Source organism: Ictidomys tridecemlineatus, chromosome 7 (genome assembly GCF_052094955.1).
Source record: "Ictidomys tridecemlineatus isolate mIctTri1 chromosome 7, mIctTri1.hap1, whole genome shotgun sequence".
In the NCBI taxonomy this organism is placed as follows: Eukaryota; Metazoa; Chordata; class Mammalia; order Rodentia; family Sciuridae; genus Ictidomys; species Ictidomys tridecemlineatus.
The window spans coordinates 196,852,586-196,871,326 of NC_135483.1; the positions used below are offsets into that span (position 1 = coordinate 196,852,586).

An 18,741-nucleotide genomic window follows, 5' to 3' on the forward strand; every position below is an offset into this window, starting at 1 on the left:
CCTAGCATGCGTGAGGCCCTGGATTCGATCCTCAGCACCACATTAAAATAAATAAATAAATGAATTTGTGTCCACCTAAAACTAAAAAATAAATATTAAAAAATAAAAAATTCTAGGCCTGGGGCAGGGAGGACGATGGAAAGATCCCTTTGAAGAGTCCTAAGCAGGGAGAACTAACAGCGGTGATGGTGGGAGTGAATCTGCCCCAGGGAGGACAGTGGCCACCTGAACCTTGGGTGCAGACCCTGCTCCTGAGGTCCCCAACTCACAGGTCCTTTCCACATGGGGTCATACCGATTAGATCTGGACAGGCTCTATTTTAATTTCTAAAGGGTTAACTACGATGGTTCCTTTGCCTCCTACTGCAGGAACTCAATACCTGCTGAAGAGCTACCAAATCTTTGCTTCCTGTGTCTTCTGCATATGTGCACACCTGTGTGCTGTAGCTGTGTCTGTACGTGGGCTTGTGTCTGCATCGCCTCACGGTGTCAACGCTGCGTTAGAGATAAATGAGAACTCACAGACTTAATGAATGGACCAAGTGCCTTTCAGTTCACGTGATGGAAATAAAACTTAAACAAAAAGAACCCATTTGAGTTGGTAAGAGTAAAGAGCCCTTGAAATCACTACCCCACGTGTTTTTCTAGGGGCCACCAATCAGTGTTGGTTTCTCTAAAAGGTTTATAGTACAACATCCATTGCTTCCAAGGATTTTCCTCTGGAATAAGTGATTTAATAAGTGTTAACTGGACTTGTTTGATACCTTGGTTTTCATGAGTAACCTAAGATGGAAATGGGTAAATTAGTTTTAACATAAAAGGGCTTAATCTTCATAAATGTGTTTGTTAAAAGAGATATCTGACTAATTAAGTTAAAATACTAAAACATCAGTTGGGCTGTGGCTCAGTGGTAGGGTGCTTGCCTAGCATGTATGAGGCACTGGGTTTGATCCCCAGCACCACGTAAAAAAACTAAATAAACAAAATAAAGGTTGTGTGTCTATCTACAACTATATATCAAACACAAATTCAAGTACTGGGCTTCTTGAATTCCATAAGGTAACATACATCTGGGTCTACGAAATGTGTTGTTATAAATTGGTAAATGAAAAAACAAAGGTTTAAGACTGCTTGTTTCTAGGTCTTAACATAAACGCAAGGTTACTAAGAGTTAAAATTCTAAAAGGTGTAATTCTATATACATAGAAAAATTTCCATCTTTGCTTTCATTAAAGTACTGTAAAAAAAGAGTATTTAATTTTATTAAAAAGGAGGAAGATCTGTTTGGATGAGAGAAGATGGAGCCCCTGTGATGTGGGGGGACCTCACAGGGTTTTCCCACTTGGTGTGCTAGTCTGGGAACTATGGCTTCTGGACAGAGACACCGATCGGAGTCTATGCTGAGCAGACACGAGAGTGTGGGGCTGAGGTTGAAATCTAAGAGGCCCAGGCCCTGGGAGGGCACCAAGACCACTGCTTGGCCAGGACTTTCTAATTGACCGTGCCCTTTCAGTCCTTGAGGCTGAACTTCTCTGTGACCTCCATCCGGGTGCACTCCCACCTGCATTTCCCCACTGCTCTGGGACAGGGGAGTGGACTGGAATGTCTGACCTCACAGGATGGCCTTTACCTTTGGGAAAAACCTTGACTGGGGCCCGTCACCCTGAACGCCTGAAGGAAGGCTGTTAGTCACAAAGGACACAGCAAAGGGTTCCAGCACTATTAGCGTGTAACCTGGGGACAAAAAGGGTCTCCCCTTTTAGGATCTGGCTGATGGGCGCATTTGGTCAGGGACACTTCTGGAAAGGTCGGGAAAGTGTTTTGCCTGTTGCCCCCAGAAGTAAACTACCGGGGCCTACTGAAGTCTCCGTATGCAGGCATCTATGTCAGGGCCATGCTCATTTCTGCAGAGAGTGGCCCCTAACAATCTCTGTAAGGTCGATGTGACCCTCACTGGACAGAGGGGGACACTAACCCCTCACCACTAGTTGACAATGCCTTTATGGTATACAATGCCTGGGAGGGACGGAAATAAAAGTCCACCTGTGTTTTGTTGGCACCTATGCAAAGGGATCTTCAAGGAAACCTAAAGAAAATGATAGAAAGGGCTCCTCCATTGGATACCAATATGCCTAGGGTAAGAAAGGGGCCAGAGGAGCCTCTGGTTACAAATGACAGCGGGGAACCCACTAAAATATCTCTGGGCTCCAAGCCCCTCAATGAAGCCCGACTGGGAGGGGGGGAAGCACAGGGTTTTTTTTTTTGATTCTTATTTGTTATACATGACAGCAGAATGCATTATAATTCATATTACACATAGAGCCCACCTCTTCATTTCTCTGGTTGTACACAAATTAGAGTCACACCATCCCTGTCTTCATAGATGTACTTATGGTAATGATGTCCACCTTACTGCACCATCTTTGCTACCCCCTGCCCCCTCCCTTCCCCTCCTCCCCTTTGCCCTGTCTAGAGTTCCTCTAATCCTCCTTGCTCCACCCTCAACCCCATTATGAACCAGCCTCCTTATATCAGGAAAACATTCATGTTTGGTTTTGGGGACTGGCTAACTTCACTTAGCATTATATTCTCCAACTCCATCCATTTACCTGCAAATGCCATGATTATTCTCTTTTATTGCTGAGTAATATATCCCATTGTGTATATATGCCACATTTTCTTTATCCATTCATCTACTGACGGGCATCTAGGTTGGTTCTACAGTTTAGCTATTGTGAATTGTTCTTCTATAAACTCTGATGTGGCTGTGGACATCAGAGTTTATAGAACCCTGTAGGACACTGTTTTTACTTTCGGTACAGACTGAGGAGTGGAATAGCTGGGTCAAATGGTAGTTCCATTCCCAGTTTTCCAAGGAATCTCCATACTGCTTTCCATATTGACTTCACCAATTTGCAGTCTTACCAGCAGTGTACGGGCGTGCCTTTCCCCTATATCTTCGCCAACACTTTTGTTGTTTGTATATTTTTAAAAAATTTTTAATTTCTTTTAATTACTCATGACAGTAGAATGCATTTATGCATGTTGATATATCATACATAAATGGGGTAATTTCTCCTTTTTCTGAGCATACATGTTGAAGTATATTGGTCATGTAGTCACATATATACATACAACAATAACATGTGTTTCATTCTCTACCTCTCCTATCCCCACATCCTCTCCCCTTACCACCCATCACTTCCCACTACCTAATCTAAGGTAACGCTATTCTTCCCTAGTGCCCCCCACCCCTGCCTGACTGGGAATTAGCATCCATATTAGAGAAAACATTCAGCGTTTGGTTTTATGGGATTGGCTTTTTTCGCTTAGCATGATATTCTCCACTCCAACCATTTACTGGCAAATACCATAATTTCACTCTTCTTTAAAGCTGAGTAATATTCCATTGAATATATATACCACATTTTATTTATCCATTCATCTACTGAGAGACACCTAGGTTGGTTCCACAGTCTAGCTATCGTGAATTGAGCTGTTATAAACATTGATGTGACTATGTCACTAATAGTATGCTGATTTTAAGTCCTTCGGGTATAAACCAAGGAGAGGGATAGCTGGGTCAAATGGTGGTTCCATTCCCAATTTTCTGAGGAATCTCCATACTGCTTTCCATATTGGTTGTACCAATTTACAGTCCCACCAGCAATGTATGCATGTGTCTTTTTCCCACATCCTCACCAACATTTATTGTTGCCAACATTTATAGCTGCCATCTGACTGAAGTAAGATGAAATCTTAGAGTAGTTCTGATTTGCATTTCTCTAATTGCTAGAGATGTTGAATATATTTTCATATATTTGTTGACTGACTGTATATCCTCTGAGAAGTGTCTGTTAAGTTTCTTGGCCCATTTATTGATTGGGTTATTTAGTTTTTTGGTGTTAAGATTTTTGAGTTCTTTATATACCCTAGAGATTAGTTCTCTATCTGGTGTATCTGGTGTGTGTGGTAAAAATTTGCTCCCAAAATGAAGATTTCCAGTTTTCCCAGCATCATTTGTTGAAGAGGCTATCTTTCCCCCAATGCATGTTTTTGGCACCTTTGTCTAAGATAAGATAAGAGTAGTTATGTTGGCTTGTCTCTGTGTCCTCTATTCTGTACCATTGGTCTATAACCCTATTTTGGTGCCAATACCATGCTGTTTTTGTTACTATTGCCCTGTAGTATAGTTTAAGGTCTGGTACAGTGATGCCACCTGCTTCACTCTTCCTGCTAAGGACTGCTTTACTATTCTGGGTCTCTTATTTTTTCAGATGAATTTCATGACTGCTTTTTCTATTTCTAAGAGGAATGCCATTGGGATCTTGATTGTGATTGCATTAAATCTGTATAGTGCTTTTGGCAGTATGGTCATTTTGACAATATTAATTCTGCCTATCCAAGAAGAAGGCAGATCTTTTCATCTTCTAAGGTCTTCTTTGATTTCTTTCTTTAGGGTTCTGTAGTTTTCATTGTAGAGATCCTTTCATCTCTTTCGTTAAGTTTATTCCCAAGTATTTTATTTTATTTTTTTGAGGCCACTGTAAATGAGATAGTTTTCCTCCTTTCCCTTTCAGAAGATTTGTCACTGATATACAGAAATGCTTTGGATCTATTAGTGTTGATTTTATATCCTGCTGCTTTACTGAATTCATTTATTAGTTGTAGAAGTTTTCTGGTGGAATTTTTTGGGTCCCCTAGGTATAGAATCATATTGTCAGCAAATAGTGCTAATTTGAGTTCTTCTTTCCTATCTGTATCTCTTTAATTTATTTCATCTGTCTAATTGCTCCCAAATGGTAAAGTACTCTCCTAAGCTTTCAAGAACTATGTTAAATAGAAGTGGTGAAAGAGAGCATCCCTGTCTTGTTCCAGTTTTTAGAGGAAATGTTTTCAATTTTTCTCCATTTAGAATGATGTTGGGGTTTAGCATAGATAGCTTTTATAATGTTGAGATATGTTCCTGTTATTTTTGAAAAAACAAATAAAATTGACAAACACTTAGCCATGCTAATGAAGAGGAGGAGAAACTCAAATTACTAACACACATGATGAAAAAGGAAATATCACAACAGACACCACAGAAATACAGAAGACAATTAGAAGTTAACTTGAAAAACTGTACTCCACTTAAATAGAAAAATATCGAAGGCATCGACAAATTTCCAGAGTCTAGGGATTTGCCCAAATTGAATCAGGATGATATACACAATTTAAAGAAATCAATTTCAAACAACAAAATAGAAGATGCCATCAGAAGCCCACCAACCAAGAAGAAAAGCCCAGGACCGGATGGTTACACAGCCGAGTTCTACACGACCTTTAAAGAAGAACTAATACCAATACTCTCCAATTTATTTCAGGAAATAGAAAAAGAGCACTTCCAAACTCATTCTATGAGGCCAATATCATCCAAAACCAGGCAAAGACACATTTAAAAGAAAACTTCAGACCAATATCTCTAATGAACATAGATGCAAAAATTCTCAATAAAATTCGGGCAAATCAAATACAAAAACATATCAAAAGATCATGCACTATGATCAAGTGGCGTTCATCCCAGGGATGCAAGGTTGGTTCAACATATGGAAATCGGTAAGTGTAATTCATCACACCAACAGACTTAAAGATAAGAACCATATGATCATCTTGATAGATACAGAAAAAGCATTCAGCAAAATACAGCACCCTTCATGTTCAAAATACTGGACAGAGTTTGTTTTTGTATAAGCCGGGCTGCGCAGCCCTTTCCTGGGTAGGACCTGTGGTGCAGGAGTACATGTACGGGCACATTCTCACCTGGCAAGCAGCAACTTCCTTCCCAAGGCCTCCCGGTGAAAGGAGACAAAGCCCGCTCTCCTGGGAGAGTTAAAAGTGAGTGAGGCCCTTTGGGCAGAGGGACACTGAGAAAGATGATCCATGCTGCGTGACCAAGACTTTGTTTAAGGAGGAGTTAACCTGCCCCAGAAAACACACACGCACCCCTTAAAAGAGCGGCATTAAGGGGATCCATTCTCTTCTGGACAGATTCATAAAACACGGATTGAGCCGGCTTTGCCAGGCACCTAAACATGTACACCTCTAAAAGCCTAGGAGAGCACGTTCCCCACGGGGTTCTGCAAACTAAAGTGGGCTGTAATCTCCTTCAGATTTACACAGAAATAGCAAATTTAACTGGGGACTTATTTATGTCTTTAATGTTCTGAGACTGGACAAAGGTAACCTGTTATCAAAACACACACACACACACACACACACACACAAATTTGTGTTACTCTTAACACAGGGATGGGCATTTAAATGTATTTTTGAAAGGTAATAAAAAGAATCTGAGAATGGTTTAAGTTAGGAACGCTCTTAGCCTTTCTATTGGATTCATTTTTCAGACATATTGTATTATGTTACCTGACATTCAGATTGATTTGGGAAACAACATATGAGAACTTTGTAAAATGAAAGTTAAGACAGAGGCATGGGGGGGCAGGAAAGAAGGTGGAATGAGATGGACATCATTGCCCTAGGCACATGTAAGACCACATCATGTACAACCAGAGAAGGGGAAAGACGTGTTGCAATGGTGTACAAGAATCAAAATGCATCTTGCGGTCATATATACCTAATTAAAATAAATTTTAAAAAAGAGAAAGAGGCAAAGATCAGCTTCAAAAGTATAGCACTTTAAATAAAATCGGTCGAGAGCCCCGCCTCCCCTGAGTGCGCTTCTGCCTGTCACCCTACTCCATGCTAAGAAGGCTCCAAAGTAGACCAGCATTAAGTACATTTAATATCATGTTCAAAAGAGATGTTTTTGTTGTAAGGAATATCTCAAAAATAAACAAACAATATAATACAAAATTAAGCAAGGGTTTCGGTAAATCAAAAAAGATATTCAAGGTTGTACAAGAGTTTTAAAAGAAAGTAAAATTTGTAAAGAATCTTTATGTAATGAAGTTGATACGGATTTTGTGGAGGTAAAACAGATACTCAATAAATATTAGTGTATAGAAATTATGTTTCTTGACTCTATCATACACTATGTTTTTGGTCTTGTTAACTTCATTTTGTATCATGGTAAGGCTTTGTGTCTGCTGCCTGCTAGGGTCCTGCAAAACCCTTGCTGTGAAGAACCACCGTCACCTACAGGGTGGTTGGATACCTCGCTGACTCCAGCAATCACCCTGACCAGTTAAGTGAAAGGGGTAACTATGAAATCATCAACATTGTAGTTTAAGACCCAGAACTCCTTTTTTTTGGGGGGGGGGGGAGGTTACCAGGGATTGAACAGAGGGGCACTCAACCATTGAGCCACATCCCCAGCCCTATTTTGCATTTTATTTAGAGACGGGATCTCACTGAGTTGCTTAGCATCTTGCTCATCTTGCTTTTGCTGAGGCTGGCTTTGAACTCTAGATCCTCTTGCCTCAGTCTCCTGAGCTGCTGGGATTACAGGCGCGCACCACCGCACCTGGCAGGTCTCCTTATCTTCAACCACACGTGACGATTTGTAAGAGCACCTGTCTTTTTTTATGGTATGATTATTATGAGCTGCTGCTCAGACTCCCCCTCTGGAGTTGGCGACTCATCGCTTCCACCCTGGCCACTTGCCACCTGATTTTAATCAAGACCTGGAAAGAAGACCAGCCACAACGGAGCTGGGCAGGGCCTCACCGCGTGCTCCTGATCATCAGGACAGCCATCTCAACGACTAGCCAGGGGCGAGCTCATTACCGAGGGTCACTTCCACCCCAAAACGTTGACATGTCTAGGATGGATGGCAATGCCAGAGGCACAAGGACAAACATGAAAATGAGACCCAAAGGTAGGAAAGAAAAAGGGGGACTAGTGAGAAGGAGAAAGTTCTGTGTTCCCGCCTCAGAATACAGCATTCAGCCTTAACTGGGAGGTAAGATCCAGTCACAGCCATTCTAACTGTAGCCCTTCCCTTTGCCCTCCCAAACTTAAAATTAGCCAGTCGTGTAGATTGTAGCACTGGTTCCTCCTATCCGAGCGGGGGACAGAGCGGCATTAGGCATGACCACGGGGGACTGCCTGCGGGCTTGCTGGATTTCTTGGTAGCTCGCCCATCTTTAAAAGTAGCTTGCCTTATGGAGCTACTTCTGAGCTTGGGTTTGATTCCTTGAGGCTCCCCAGATTTCCAACATGGGGGACAACTCACATCTAAACCATTTTGGCTCTTCAAAAAAAAAAGAAAATGGACAAGAGACCTTTTTGAAAGGTAATAAAAAGCCTCTGGACTCCTCTCCTCAGATGAGAAGCCCCGGTCCAGCAAGGCCACTGCCTGTCGTATGCCTGGGGCAAGGGCTGCCCAGGAATCCTCAGGGTCCTCTGTGGAAGGCCACGCCCGCTGAGCACTCCTCCTGTGCCCAGCCTTCCTGCTTCTCAGGGCAGGTACAAGCACCTTGGATCGCGACTTAGCCCCACCTGGTGGGACGGTCTTCAAATGTGTCAACTGGCTAGGCCACCCCCGTTATCCAGGAAGTCCTCTTAGACGCGACTGAAGTGGGGGCTGGCTGTGCCTGCGGTCATGTGAGTCAGCCTTGCACAGCACTGAGGCCCTCGGAAAGACAAAACCCTGCTGTGGGCAGAGCCCGCGGCTGTGCCCACGAGCTCCAGTCTGCCGCTCCTGAAGTCAGGACCATCTGGCTGCCTGTCCACCTAAAGGCCTGTCCAGCTGGAGTCCTGATCACCAGAGGCCAGACCATCTAGAGGCCCGGCCATCTGAAGCCTGCTCCATGGCTCTCAAACCTGCCTGGCTGGCCCCACGTCAGACAGCAAGTCCTCACAATAAATCCCTTAGTGTCTATTTCTTGGTTTGCTCCTCTTTAGACAGAAGGACAGTCCGTAAATCAGACAATAGGAATATTTTGTGGCTGTACTCTGCCATTGTAGGAGATGCTCAGAAGAGACCCCCAAGGTCCCTCAGTAGCACTCCAGCGACCAGCAAATGCCTAGAGCCCCCAGGTGGGAAGAGCCAGGAGAAGAGGGGGTCAGCGCGAGGCTTGTCAATGGTGCTGCACAGCCCTGCACAGCATGGCACTGGACTGGAGGGGAGAGCAAGCCCCAGCGCACAGCCTGCACTCCCGCCCAGGGAGCACATGGCAGTGGTGGACGCTGGGAGGAGGAGACCAAGCATGGGGGCGACCACAGTCTCCAGTAGGGCGGGGCACAGGGAAGCTCAGAGGGGACTTCACGGGAAGCCAAATGACTACTCCTTCAACTGCCTGTGGCCACCAGCGGACTCTGCTTTGTGCTCTTGTACACCTTACCTGCACTTTACAAATACTCTTTGATACATGCTCAATATTAAGAGTTTTAAAGGGTGAAGTTTTCAAAAACTTTTAAGTTGAAAATACGTCTGTTGAGAAACACGCGTCGGAGAGCCATACAGTGCATTTTCAGTGAGCTGCACAGAATTTGTGGAGCAGCACACACCTGCATGTCCCTGTCACAGGATGAGGCTAGAGGACAGCCACAGCACAGGTGGCAGCAGCACCGAGCAGAGTCTGGCAGACTCTGACAGAGTCATTCTGCAGCCCAGGGGTGACACCCAGCTGGCTGGAGGAGGTGCTGAGAGGGTCCCAGGCGCTCCCTGGGTGGAACGGGTTGTCTGAGGAAAGGCTCCTTTTCAACCGCGTTCAGGAGGACCACGCATCAGCCAGCTCACTGACACCCTGCACGTCCCCTGCAGAGCTGCTGCTAGGGAACCCAGCCCCCATAGCAAGGGGCCAGCGGCTGCGCCCCGCCCTCCCGCAGCCCAGCCCCACCACAGCACTCACTCTCCTTCCCCTTCTCCTTGTTCTTGAGCTGCTGCAGCTTCTGCTCGCGGTGCTGCTTCTCCAGCTCCTGCTCCTGGCGGTGCCTCTCCAGCTTGCGCTGGTGCTCCAGGAGCTCCTGCTGGTGCTTCAGGGCCAGCATCTCCTGCTGCTGCTGTGGGCGAAGGAGACAGGCGTCAGCCCGCAGGGACCCCCAGCGCCCAGGAGCACCCAACCTACTAGGTAGAAGTTTAACAAGTTCCCATTGTTCATAGGAAGTAAATGAAATGAAAATACAAGAGGTAAAGGGAGGAGCTCCTTGTCCTGTTCCTGACACACAGGTGACTACATATGAACGGCTGTCACCTTTAACATGGGTATGACAAGCAGGTGAGCAGAACAAGGGATCCCACAAGTCATCAAAAGTAAGCGGGAAATGTTCGCCCTCACTAGGAGCCACACTCCACCTCCATTTACTTATTGGGGAGGCAGAACAAGACCACACGGTCAGCTCTCTGCTTCTGCAGCACGTGGACTCCCAGGGGCCGCCGCCACCTCCCCCTGGACCCTCCACCTAGGCCTGAGGCTGGCTGCCCATCGCTGTCGCATTAGCAGCCATGTTCCTGGGGTGTTGATGGCCGTGCTCCCCTTGAGGAAGAAGGGGTAGCAGGACGGTGAGTCGGCACCTGGGCACAGTGTGGCCTGTGGCATCTGTGAGGAGACCCCCATGTCAACATGGGGACGAATCACCGACCTTGCAGCCATCAAGGGCCATGGCGATGGCACCAAGATTGGCAGGGCCCTTCAGAGCACTCTACCTCCAGAACCAAGTCTTCACGGTGACCTTGGGGGAAACTGAGGCACGGAGAGACAAAGTGTGTGAGGGTCTTGGCCCAGCAGGTGGGTCCAGAGTGGGGCTCTAGCCTCCTGTGGAGACTGTTTAGCTCAGATGGCGGAGTAAGGGAGGGAGAAGTGGGGTGTGCAGGGAGCAGCCATTCGGTTGTGTGCAAGTATGAGACATGCACACACGTGCCGGTGCTGCACACGCGGATACGGCTGCCCTTCTGGGTGGATGCTGCCCCTCACAGTGACCTCTGGCAGGACCCACAGGCAGGAGATGGTATATGCAGAAATATCTCCCAAATCTTGCCGAGTGATGCCATAGAACAGGGGCCAGGCCAATCTTCGAGCACTGCACCACGCTGCACCTGCCCAGCCAGCTCCAGAGGGTCACCCTGGGGGCCCTCCACCCTGAGGAGAGTGCCCAAAGGCATTCCAGTCAGAGCTGGCCCTAGGCACTCTGCAGGCTGAGCCTGTGTTCCCAGGAGGGTTCAGGTTGTGAAGAAGGCCTGGCCTGAGCCCTGCCCTGCTGAAGACTGACAGCGAGTGAGGTGGCCCCAGCAGCTCCCACGCTGCACGGGCACTGGACAGACTGCAGTGCTGCTCAGGGGTTCTGCTGATGGAATTCCATGTGTCACTTACCAGCATGTCTGGGTCTGGAAATCCAAGTCACGCCATGACAACAATGCCAAGGAATAGGGACAGCAGTTGTGTCGTCCTTCCATCCCCCAGACAAAGCCTACAGCCCAGGCACATAGGTAGGGGCCAGAAAAATGACTTTTCAGCAAAACCACAGGAGTTGGCAATAATAATGAACAAGCTAAAAAACCACCAACTTACACAGGCCTGGTGCAGAGAGAATGTGCTGGAAGCCTGCCCCTGCCAGTCCAGCTTAAGGGAGGCCACAGAAGACCCCTGGGCCACAACGCCTTCCACAGGCAGCTTGGGACCAAAGCCCGCCCTGGTCCTCAATATTGACACTTTCACCTGGACTCCCTGGGCTGTCCTGAAGACTGGCCTCTCCGTCTGTGCTGTCCACATGGCTAAGGAAGTGGCCTGACGCCAGAGCCCCTCTTCAGTGGGACCTTGGGCCCCAGCCAGAACTGTCCAGTCACAGCGGTGATCACACACAGCAGGATCTATGAGGCACCGTGAGCAGGCTGGCATTTGGTACTAGCAAGGCCCTGCAGTCCCTACCCAAGGGGGCCTGCCAGGGTTCTTCTGAGAGAATAGGCCAAGTCTGCTCCCTGTTAGCCGACAGCGTTTGTTTGGGAGCATGCGGACAGAATAGCTGAAGTGTGGGGCAGATAGGCGCCAAGCTAGAGCTGGAGAGCTGGCAGGGAGAGGTTCCGCACACAGTGCCAACTGGGGAGACCCGCTACTTGTGAGGCGTGCCCTTCCTGTGAGAAAGCTGCCTCCCGAAGCTGGTCGGGCCACACAAGGCCAAGGGGCTCACGCCCACCCAGCAGCAGCTCACCCAGAGGAGCCAGCCCTGCTCCATGCCACCTGAGGTCACCGGCACTGTGTGCACACTAGAGCCTTCCCCACAGAAAAAACTCACCTTCTAGACCACTCACTTACATGGCCTTCTGGGGACAGTGGGACAGAAATAAGCAAGCATTGGTTCACATCCTTCGGTGACTTCCAAGGACCACCCAGCAGCACAGGGACAGGAGGAGCCAGGCTGTGCTGCCTGGCCACAAGCCTGGCTCTGCCTGCTCCCCAAGGGTTAGCACCTCCCTTCTCCACCTCTGCAGGCTGCTGGGGAGGGCGGGTGAGGGGTGCAGAGACACCTGCAGGCTGCGTAAGCTGTCTCTTGCCAGGGGAGATTCCCCCCTGAAAGATGTCGCTGAAGGAGGATGTCTCACAGACACTCAATGTCACCCAAGACCAAGATGAGGCTGTCGAGTGAACACCAGAGAGACACAGCACAGTTAGATGGGGTGCAGGAACCAAGCCCAGCAGGTTTCCAGTCCCCAAACTGGGTCCTGATGGGCACGAGGTGTTGCCAGCAGTGCACAGCCAATTCTGATCAGGTGGGCTGCTGCTGCCCTGAGTTGGCGAGTCTGGAGAGCCTGAAGACAGCTCCGGAATGCTGCCGGCGACTCCAAGACAGTGGGATTTCCTGACCTTTTAGTAGGAAATCCAAATTATAGTATTGTGACCAAACAGTAAATGAGAAGGGGGACAAAACATGGCCCTTCTCACAGTTTCACTCTAAGAGACACCACAGCTGTGGCCTCATGGGGATCATGCTCTTACTGACCACACGCCTAGGTATAGTACTTCGTCAGAACAAACACCTGCACGGGTGCAGACGCAGAGTCCACCTGGGCCTGTGCTGTGTGCTGGGTAAAGCCATCCACCAGGGTCGGGGATTCCACCGCATGCCTTACCACACAGAGGAACAACCTGGAGGGCTTCCCAGAGCTCTAGAGTGGCTTTTACCAGGTGGCACAGTTCTGATCACCCACCCACACCCCCGTGCACCCCTGCTGTCCGCCTCAGCCTGCTACTTTGGAGTTCTCCCAGGATTCTAGGAGAGTTCCCACTGTGATATATGCAACAACTCCTCCTTAAAAAGCCATGGGCTACATTTGTATTGTATCAACATATGCCCTGACTGCTCTTGATTTTACTGGGGTGCCTCCTTCCTCTAACAATTTACTTAACATTCTTTCGGTTTGTTTTTTGCTAATTTCTGACCCCATATTTCTGCTACAAGGATAACGCAACTCAAACAGATAACTCAAAACAAAACCGAAGCAAAACAAAGCAAAAACAGAACAAAAAATCGTTGTATCAATTTTCCTATTTTCTTGACATGTGCATTTGTGGTCTATCTCTATCTCTTCCTCAGGGCCCGAACAACTTCAACCCTTGAGCCAACCATTTTCCCCAGTTTGCCTGAGAAAGTTCTAGGGACAGGCAGCTTGAAACAAAAACAAAACAATCAAAACAAGAACACATTGTTTTTTGAAAGGGTCACCCATTCTCTCGCCTTCCCTCAGGGGCGAGCGATTTACCTTATCACTTACCCTCAGGCGTTCCCCGCACAGACCACCAAATGCCAAGGTCTGGCTGGGCACAAATCAGGAGCCACTGAAGCAGGAACAAACTTTATTTCCCAACTCCTGGGAACACCAGGCATGTGGCCTTATCCTGGGACACACCACACCAACCAGAAATCCCTCCTCCGGAAATCCCTCCTCCCGCACTTCCCCAACCAATGAGAACTCTCCGGGAATCCCTGGGAGAACTCCAAAGTAGCAGGCTGAGGCAGACAGCAGGGTCTATATACAATTGAATACACAGCTTAACATAAGCATCATCATCTCAATGGCTTGCTGGCTTCACCTCTCAACCACTCCTTCTGGCAAAAATGCCATGTGTCATTCCAACTCAGCTATGGCACTCAGCACCACTCAAATCACTGAGTCTCAGTGATTGATTACCAGTCAAGTTCAGTTCAATGAAAGCACCATGTGCTTGACAGAGCATCACACTCAGTTATGATAAGGACTGCCCACAGTGCTGCTTGAACCCGAACACTCCAACTGAATGTGGAGGCCATGACCATTCAGGGAAGCCGAGCTCCAGGGTCTCCGATGGCCATTCACTACCTGGGGCAGGCACCATAGGGAGGCACACCTCCATCTGTGGGTGGGTGTGTGGGGCAGGTCCTGCAGCCAAACATGCCAGGCTGTTCTGAGGGCCACAGCCAGCTTTAAGAGGCCAAGGACGGTCGGTCGGCAGCCATGCTCACAGAGACCCCAATAGTAACTGTGGAGTTTTGTGATTATAAACATGCTTTTCTAATGGTACATGGTAGCAACTGTGAAAAATAAAAAAAACATGAAAAATCATCTATATTCTAGTTTAGCTGTACAATTAAAAGCTCAGACTTAAAATCAAACCAAACTCAACTTTGAGTGTTTTCTCATCTGCTCACATAAGCTGGCCAACAGCAGTGCTCTGGTGCACTTAACCACTAGGCAGGCACCAGGCATGTTCTCTCCACACCATCCCAACTTGCCAGCCCCTCAGGACTGACCCCTGGACCTCTCCTCTCAGTGCCACCTCACACATCTGCATACCTCTTTCGGCCTGCTGTTCAGCATGCATGGAGTCAAGAGTGAAGGGCTCTTCCACCTTTCCTGCTTTCCTTCTCTGATTTGCTGGTAGGATGGCCCCAGACTAGTGATAGGTGAAGAGAGTACAGAAGCTGCTGCCCCAGGGATCAAAGCTACTAGGTACAGGCTGGCCAGGGCAGGGCAGGGGAGGGGATACCTTCAGGCCCTCTGTCCATATGACCCAGTATCTCTGATTGACACCCAAGATAAGTAAACGCATGAGGTCTTCTGTGCCCTCTTGATCCACATAATCACCATCCAGGAGAGGGCAGCCAGGTCCAGCCTAGGCCTGCACCAACAGCAGCCCTGTCGTGGTTCATATCCCACCTGTCCCCAAGCCTGGCAATCCTGTACAGGTCCCAGGCTTGCTATCCCAGAGGGATCCAAGCTAATGGCTGTTCTTACTACTGACTTCACTGCATCACTTTAGAAAGATAATGCTGAGGAGAAAGCAGACGTCAAGTGCGTTCTTGAAGAGTACAGGGGATCCCTGGGTGCGGCTCAGTCAGCGAGGACGTGACTCCACTTCCACCCAGAAGTGGACTGGCATTTCAAGCATGGAGGCCACTGAACCTGCAGCGCTGCAGCCGTCCTGGGAGAGACCACGGAGGTTCTCAGCCTCCCCTCACTTATCTTCTGAGGTGAGCTTGGGGCAGCCCAGTTACCCTGTTTGCCAGGACACAGTTTTTAACAGAACAAGGAAATAAATAAGAATCATCCCTAGGCACAGGTTGGTACTGACCCAGGAAATATGTGCCATTTGGCCACAGTGGATTTTCATGGAGCATTTGGGACTAAAATGTTGTTCTTTATGGAACCATTTCCACCTGCACTCTCTGGATAAGTGACTCCAGTGGAAATGGCACCTAGTGCCCGGGCTCTGGAAACACTCCCATCTGCCCACACAGCAGCCAGCAGTGACCAGCACCCCACATCGCTTACTTGCTGTTCCCACCGAAAATGGACACTCGGGGGTCACACAGATAAGCAGGAGTGCCATTCAGCATTAGAGTTCACGACAAGGCCTGCAGCAGGGCAGATGCCTGGCGCCGAGGCTCTGGGCCAGGCAGGGCAGAGGGTGAGGGTGAGGGTGAGGGAAGGACAGGGGGAGCACTGCAGGGGCGTGGGGCCTGGCAGCAGGGCAGCCGGCTGTCCTGAGGTCCAGGTCCTCTGGCCTCGCCTGCCGAGCCCTCGGCTCCAAGCTTCTCCTTCCAGCTTTTCAGCTCAGCACCGTCTGTCGCACAGGTCCTGCCCTTCTCCTCCAGGCCCCACGGCTGCCCCCACGGCCACCATGGCCTTCCTGCTGCTCATCTGCACACAGCCACACGCAGCAGGTGGCGTGCAAGGCAAGGACACTCATGAGGCATGACATCGGAGGTGCTCTCGTGGGCCATGAGCGCCTGGCAGCAACCAAGGAGCCAGGGTGGTGCCAGAGTGGCCACCAGTGCCCTCGGCCCTGGCAGGAGAGGCCGTAAGAGCCCCGAGTGCAAGATGGACCAGTATAACTCTTCCAACTGGGGACTGACATAGCAAGAGGTCCCAGGCGGACTGTCATTTCCCCAGGCACCAGCTATTAGGAGGGGACAGGCAGTAGAGAATGAGTGTCACAGGCTGCACCCAGGACTACAGGGCGGGTCTCCCTCCCACTGCAGTCTAAGACACACCCCAACTCGCAGCGAGGGCGTCAATTCTGAGGGAATAATGGAGAACACGACAATACCCTGCCGGGAGGATGGGCTGGTGCTAAGCAGGTGCCACTGAGATGCCCACAGTGAACTGGACAGATGTGGAGCCGTCCAGGGCCAGGCACTAGGAAGACCCTGCTGTGCCACTGCCACTCCGTGTGGGCAGGAGGTGCTGGGCCCGAGCTGCTCCGTGTGGGTGCTGGGGCTGCGAGACGGGGCCTTCTAGGGCCGGGGGGACAGGCCTAAGGTAGGACTCCTGGCTGAGGGTTCCCAGGCCTCCATGCACTGAATGTCTACATACAACTTAGCAGGGTCACCCCTGAAATCGTCCCTGGCTCCCCATTCCCTTGCCCCTCCATGCCCCCCTCATCCTTTGGCTCAAGAGAAGCCCCACATAGATTGTGCTGCTAAATCCTTCCCTAGATTCCCTGAGCCAAGGACCTTGGTGATACTCTTCCTGGTGACCAGCGCAGATTAATGTTTGGAGACCCCAGCCAGCCTGTGGTTACCTGCCCCTCCCCTCCCTGCAAATGCCTTCCCACCCCTGAACCCAGGAAAAGAGCACGTGATTTGTTTGGTTCTGGGGATTGAACCCAGGGGTACTCTACCAATGAGCCACATCTCAGTCTTTTGTATTTTGAAACAAGGTCTTGCTAAATAGCTGGGGCTGGCCTGGAACTTGTGATCCTCCTGCTTTAACCTTCTAATCAATGGGATGACAGGCATGTGCCACCAGGCCCACAGAGAGCTGTGGAGAGCAGCTCCTCTGCTATTCAGGGCCAGCCTGGAGTAACCGACACCTGCCCCCACACCCTCTCTTAAACGCACTCAAGCAGTGGACAGCCCAGACGTCTGATCCCAGTAACAACAGCTGACAAAGCCACTGCTCAGCTGAGCATGTCACTGCAAGTAGAAAGACAGCAGAGGAGAGCCGCTGACCAGAGCCAAAGGCAGGAGAGTGCAAGGGCCACAGGACACGGTGTGGAGGTACCTGCTGCTGGGCCTGCCCTGCCGTGACCCACCAGTGGGGGGCACCAGCCACAGGAACAGGGCTTTGTCTCTCCCTGTGTGCAGGAGATGCTGGTGTTCCCCAGGCCCTCCCTGGAGGCACTAGGGCAGAAATGCAAGAGAGAAACTTCCAGAGGCACAGAGCCACAGGCAGCCACAAGGGGAAAATGGGCCCTGGAAATGTGACCACTCAGAAGAGAAAGAGGACCTCACTGTGCTGGAAGGAGGTTCCAGAAGCCAGCATGTCCTCTGTCTGTCTGATGGGCACTCCCACTGTGCTTAGTGCCTTGTGGACCCACTCTTCCAGGAGAGGTGGTGAGTCTGACCCAGCGGCCACTCTGGCTAACAGCAGGATGAACACTGCATAATCTGAGGCCAGGCTTCCCTGTTCTCACTGCAGGGAAGACTGACTCAGTGAGAGCCGTCCTGCTTGCTGGTCACTGTCCTGCCCATGGCCAGCCCCACGGACTAGACAGATCCCACTGTATCTTCTCCCCTCGGTGGCACTGTCCAGCACATGGCACGTCGTGCGCCTACAGAGCTATGCAGGCCTGGATCTTCCTCACTCGGCCAGCTTGCTGTTCAAGTGCTCCAAGTACGTGCTGGGTTCACGCATACCCAGGCTGCGCCACGCAGCTGTGTAGTCCAGACACTCCTCTCCACGCCCCCATGAAGAGGGCACAGGGCAGAGCCACATGGGGGTCCCACAGGCTAGACACCAAGCCTCGTTCTAGGTAAGTCGGCATGGCACAGTGCCTCGGGCACCCAGCCCCCCCCCCCGCCCCCCCCCGAGGGGCCACTAGGCCCACATGAGGAACAGCAGCTCTGACAAACCTAGACCTAAGGATGGTCTCGAGTCACAGGAGGAGACCCCAATGCTGTTGGCCAGGGAGGAGCTGGAGGCTGATGCATCCTCCTGCCCTGCTGGCACAGGGGTGCCCCGTAGAGGCACAGAGCTGAGCTCACACTCCTCAGGCTTCCATTTATGGTGCTGTTCACACGGGGGACAGGGAGGTTGTCACAGGTAACTCTGATCCTGACATGGTTATGCAAATTGTAGTTAATACAGCTAAATCAAAAAAGGAGACAATTATTATTTGCAGATGACAGTTTACTTGAAAACATACAATAATCAAATAACTAATTAAAAACTATTAGGACTCGCAAGAAATTGTATGCATTGGTAGTTAACAGTGAACTCTGGGGCTTGCCTATACACTGTAGTAATGAGCCGGGAAAACCAAAGAAATAGTTTCATTTTTAGCAAAAAAGTACCCAAGAATAAAAACATAAAATCCAT

The 18,741-nt window shown here is 49.5% G+C and overlaps 1 protein-coding gene across 15 annotated transcripts in view; it reads right to left on the bottom strand.

The window, feature by feature from the left end:
• Window positions 1–18,741, bottom strand: part of Hdac4 (histone deacetylase 4) — a 239,497-nt gene that overhangs the window by 79,990 nt on the left and 140,766 nt on the right. For 13 of the 15 annotated variants that reach the window (XM_078018371.1, XM_078018373.1, XM_078018372.1 and 10 more), the window contains one exon: window positions 9,800–9,950. In XM_078018371.1, the coding sequence (XP_077874497.1) occupies window positions 9,800–9,950 (151 nt within the window). The remainder of the gene's footprint in view (window positions 1–9,799; window positions 9,951–18,741) is intronic. The other 2 variants (XM_078018368.1, XM_078018365.1) reach the window with 1 other exon arrangement.